The sequence below is a fragment of the Lipotes vexillifer genome, unplaced genomic scaffold (genome assembly GCF_000442215.2).
Source record: "Lipotes vexillifer unplaced genomic scaffold, Lipotes_vexillifer_v1.1 scaffold472, whole genome shotgun sequence".
In the NCBI taxonomy this organism is placed as follows: domain Eukaryota; kingdom Metazoa; phylum Chordata; class Mammalia; order Artiodactyla; family Lipotidae; genus Lipotes; species Lipotes vexillifer.
In genome coordinates this window covers 2,836,287-2,841,132 of record NW_006797698.1, presented here as the reverse complement: position 1 = coordinate 2,841,132, position 4,846 = coordinate 2,836,287, and the positions used below count along the sequence as shown (strand labels likewise).

At 59.6% G+C, this 4,846-nt stretch overlaps 1 protein-coding gene across 1 annotated transcript in view; it reads right to left on the bottom strand.

Annotated features, from left to right (window-relative positions):
* Positions 1–2,012: 2,012 nt before the first annotated feature.
* The window catches only part of ZNF777 (zinc finger protein 777), a 24,555-nt gene continuing 21,721 nt past the window's right edge, over positions 2,013–4,846 (bottom strand). Inside the window, exon 7 of the mRNA XM_007469854.1 lies at positions 2,013–3,169. Within this exon, the coding sequence (XP_007469916.1) occupies positions 2,013–3,169 (1,157 nt within the window). The remainder of the gene's footprint in view (positions 3,170–4,846) is intronic.

Genomic DNA, 4,846 nt, shown 5'->3' with positions numbered 1-4,846 from the left:
ACCCGTCCAATGACCACGGCTAGTTCCCCCCATACGTCTGACTACTGTCCCCATCCCCATTGGCTGCAGCCTCCTGATACCCACTTGCACCCGTCTCTCTCCTGCTCAGCGATCAGCAATGGCATCTCCTACAAGATCAAATTCAAACTCCACACTCTCCAGTCTCAGATCCGAGACTCCCCTGCACCCACGTCTACTCCCAGCCAGCTTGTTTTCTCTCCACAAGCCCTTTCTCCAGCTCAGTGGGTTTAATCAGTCACTGATCCCTGATTCAGTTGGGCCCACTTTCCACACTTCCGTCTTCGAGAATACCCACAGCTGGAAGGCCTTCCCCATTCCTCTCATCTGTGAAATCCTCCAGCTCGGATCCCACCTCTGCACAGAAGCTACGCTGCATCTGTGCCGCGTCCTCCCGCCGTCGGCAGTGCATTTATCACGCACTTGGCACTTAGGTGTTTCCTATAGGCAAACCTACCGACTTGCTCCTAATCTGAATCTACTCTCCAATCGGTTCTGCAGGTCAGGACCCAGAATGGCCTCCTCTCCAGCCCTTCACATCAGCCTGGCCCTCTAACCCTCCCTCTGGCTGCCGGCCCTGGTGTCCTGCCATCCTTTTAGAAAATTTCAGTGTAAACCAACAGATCACATCCTTTCCAATAGGAGATCTTGAGCCACCGCTTCCCCTCGCTGTGCCTGACTTTATGCATCTTTATAAAGGAGGGCGTTGATGACCCACCTCTACAGCCCCTTCAAAGTCAGTAATGTAGTAACTGTGCCCTCTGAATTCCTAACTCCCTTTAAATATCTGTCCTCCCCTCTCTTCCCCCAGACTCACGACCTTCAGCCTCCTGGCTCTCAGGTGCTCTGCCGTCAATTAGAAGTCTGGCCTCCCCAGTTCACATGGCTGAGCCGGGCACTCTGCTAGCCTCCATGAACCGTCCCTTCAAACTGCCTGAATTCTCTCTGGGTCACTGTCAAGCCCAGGACAACAAGAGCAGATCGCTCTGTGGGCAACATAATTTGCCCACAGTTTCTTTTTCTGTGCCCCACTGGAGGGTGATTGGAAATGAATGAATACCTAGCAAAATGAGGGTGCACTGATGCATTTAACAAGTCGAAGGAGAGTAATTTGGGTGCAGCATGCAAATAAAAAGTGTTCTGACTGGTGCCTTTTGTGGCTTTCCCAAAGCCTGGCACCAGGTGCCTCTGCACCCCTTCCCTACGCCTCCCTGCACCGCGGGCACGCCACCCCACCACCAGCTGCTTTTCAAGCCAGGCAGGAGGGCTTCCTGGGCCTGCGGGAGGCACCCAGCTTCTGCTGCCGGTCTTCCCAAAGCCTTCCAAACCTATCACTCTCCCTCCTCCCTCCTGAACCCCACTGTCCTCCAGACACTAGGGCGCAGGGAGGATCTGTGCCGGGAGCTCCACCCTCCCGTGGGCTCATTCACCTGTGAGGCTGCTCAGGCCTGCCTCTCCTTTTCGGCTTTATAACGGCGGGATCTGCGCCCCCTTCACCACCCAACACGGGGGATGAGCACAGAAAAAGGACTCCACAGAACCTGGCCACTGACACTAGGCACATGTACCTCGGCCACTTTCTCAAACCCTCCCCTTCAAAACCAAACAAAAACGGCAAACAGGAAACGCTCGTCTTTTAAAAATTACTCTATTATTATCAAATAGAACCACAGTATCCAAAATGTAATAAAGTTCTATCCCCTACTAAGTGACCCCGCCCCGCCCCTCCGAGTGGCCGGCGGCCAAATCACGCCCCCCGTGCTGATTGGTTTCATCCATTTTATTGTCAAGGAAATTAACAGCCCGAAGGGGTTCCCCAGGTCCGCGCTCCCCCCCCTGGGGCCCCGGGGAAACGCGGCAGCCAGCGACCTGGTCTCACTACCCCGCGTCCTTGGGAGGAGGGGCGAAGGGAGAGGGGGGCTCACAGCAAAGGGGCTCGGAGGCGCCCCGTCCCCGCCCGCCAGGCTCGGGCCGGGCGACGGGGCGGCCCGCCCTCACTCGCCCGTGTGGGTCCGCAGGTGGTACTTGAGCGACTGCTTGTAGCGGAAGCACTTGGCGCAGTGCGTGCAGGGGCAGGGCCGCTCGCCGGTGTGCGCGCGCTGGTGCTCCAGCAGGTGGTGCTTCTGCGTGAAGCGCTTACCGCACTCGGCGCAGTGGTAGGGCCGCTCGCCCGTGTGGATGCGCCGGTGCTCCAGCAGGTGGTGCTTGCGGATGAAGCTCTTGCCGCACTCGGGGCAGGCGTGCGGCCGCTCGCGCGAGTGCACGCGGCAGTGGTTGGTGAGCTTGGACTTCTCGCTGAAGCTCTTCTCGCACTCGGGGCACTTGAAGGGCCGCTCGCCCGTGTGAGTCCGCTGGTGGCGCAGCAGGTGCGACGGGCGGCTGAAGCTCTTGCCGCACAGGCTGCAGATGAAGGAGACCTCGTGCTTGCCCGCGTGCACGCGCTGGTGGATGACCAGGCTGATGTGCAGGCGGAAGCTCTTCTTGCACTCGGGACACGTGTAGGGCCGCTCGCCCGTGTGCGTGATCTGGTGCTTGGTGAGGCTGGACTTGTGGCTGAAGCTGCTGTCGCACTCGGGACACTTGTAGGGCTTGGGGCCGCCGCCGCCGCTGCCCGAGCTGGGCGACTTGGGGCGCGGCTTAAGCGCGTGCTTGGGGGCGAAGCCGGGCCCGCGCTCGGGCGAGGCGTAGCCGCCGCGGACGCGGTGGATGCGCTGGTGCAGCGTGAGCTGCTGCTTGTGCCGGAAGCTGACCTCGCACTCGGCGCACTCGTACGGCCCCTCCTTGATGTGGTTGCGCTGGTGGATGATGAGGTTGATCTTCAGCCGGAAGCTCTTGCCGCACTCCATGCACGTGAAGGGCCGCTCGCCCCGGCGGTTCCGCTGCTGCTGGCTGCCCGCGCCCCGGTTCTCGCCCGGGTGCCGCTCGCCGTGCGACGGGGGCGCCAGCCTCTTCACCGCCGGGTTCCCCAGCTGCAGCGGCGGGGGGCTCTCCTCGCCCTCGGGGGACAGCTCCCCGGGCAGGGGCGGCGGGTACATGCCGGCCTCGTACCTCCCGGACAGCTGCCCGAGGGGCTGCAGGCGCTGCGGCAGCTCGTCCTCGTCGTCCTCGTCGTCTTCGTCGTCCTGCTCCTCCGTCTTGATCACGATGCCCTCTGCTCCGGGGACGCGCGGCGGGGGGAGAGAGAGACAAGATGCCGTTAGGTGTTGCCTGACGCCCCTCACCCGGAGGAGGTAAGCCCCGCTTCGCCCTCGCCCGCGGCACTGCGTGGGCATCGTCCACCCCACGGCCTGCTTTCGGGAAAACGCAGCTCCCCGCTCCCGCGGCCCAGGGAAGCCGGGCCGGCCGCGGCGCCTGGCTCAGGAAGGAGCCCAGGCCCAAAATGGGCCAGTCGGAGACCTGCCTTGGAATTGCATGCAGAGGAAGCAGGGACGATGGCATCCTCGTGGTGGGACGCGGGCGCTGCGTGTGCCCATCGCCTGACGCCGCTGGCGGGCAGGGACCGGCAGGAAAGAAGGCACCTAGACGCAGAACCCTCCGGAGAGGCAGCAGGTCCAGGGCGCCCGAGGTTGGCATACTGGAGGACCTACCAACTCTCCAAGCCGATAAACACCCCTTTCTTACTTAAGCCACTTGAGGATTGGCTTTCTACCGCCAGAGTCAAAAAAGTCTTGACTCATCAAGTTCCCAACCTCATCCCCCTCTGCGGTCTCGCCTCCCTGAACTCTGCTCAGCCTCGCTGGTCACCTTTCCTGGACGCACCTGGAGAGTTCTCCTCAGGTGCCTTTACTGACCCTCCTCCGTGTCTCCAAATCGTGCCCATTACTTAACACCCTGCTCCAATCCTGTCTCCTCCTGAAAACCTTGCTTGACCATCCCGACCTGCATCCCTCAGGCCCCCCTGAGCCACTAGCACGTGCGGGGGCGCCTCCCCGAGACTTAAGAACCCCACCTCCTGATGGGGCACCTCACCTGCACAGGTGGATGACTCACCTGCACAGACTCTACCAGCCCTGACCCTGACGCTGGGGTGGGGGGTTTCCTCTGCCTTTGCCACAAGCTCGCGTGTGCAATACCCCACACGCGGTGAGTGTTCCACGAACACCCCAAATGGTGGATGTCCTCCTCCGCCACCAGCCCTCCGCCCTCTAGCCTGGCCCTTTAGGACCTAAGATGTTGGCTGTTCTACAGGGTCCCTGGAGAATGTAAGTCCGAGAGAAAAGGAGAGGCCTCCAGCACCTATTTGAATTTTCTCAGGTGCCTTGAACTTACCTGGCCCTCCCTAAACACTTAATTGGGGAGCTCTATTTTTAGTCGCCGACTTTGTGTGACATGAGAAAGTCATTCACTTTTGAGTCCACCTGTGAGATGGAAGATGCAATACTGTAATAGTCTGCATCTGCAGAATTCTCAAAAGCAAACAAATGAGAACTTTTTCAAAGCACCTCACACCTGTGCTCTCTCATGTTCACAGTATCTTATGGGAGACGTCAAGCAAGAATTATCCCCATTTCACAGACTTGGGGCATCGGAGCTTGGCACTATCAAGTAATGTCTCCAAATAAATAAAGTCAGACCTTTTCAGAGCTTGCAATTTAAGGACCAGATAGTCTGTCCCCTCAACTGATAAGGAAACTGAAGCTGGCAGTGTTCGTGACCTGGCCAAGGTCTTAAAGTTTGTCAGTGACCGCTAGGCCACAGCACTTCCAGCTACTCCTCTGAACCCAGTTAAGTGGCAGTGTTAAAATCAGAACACAGGTGTGCCAAGTCCCAGCTCAGGCCTCCCGTCATAAGACAATGCTGCCCCGGTCCCGTCAGGACTCTCAGCAGG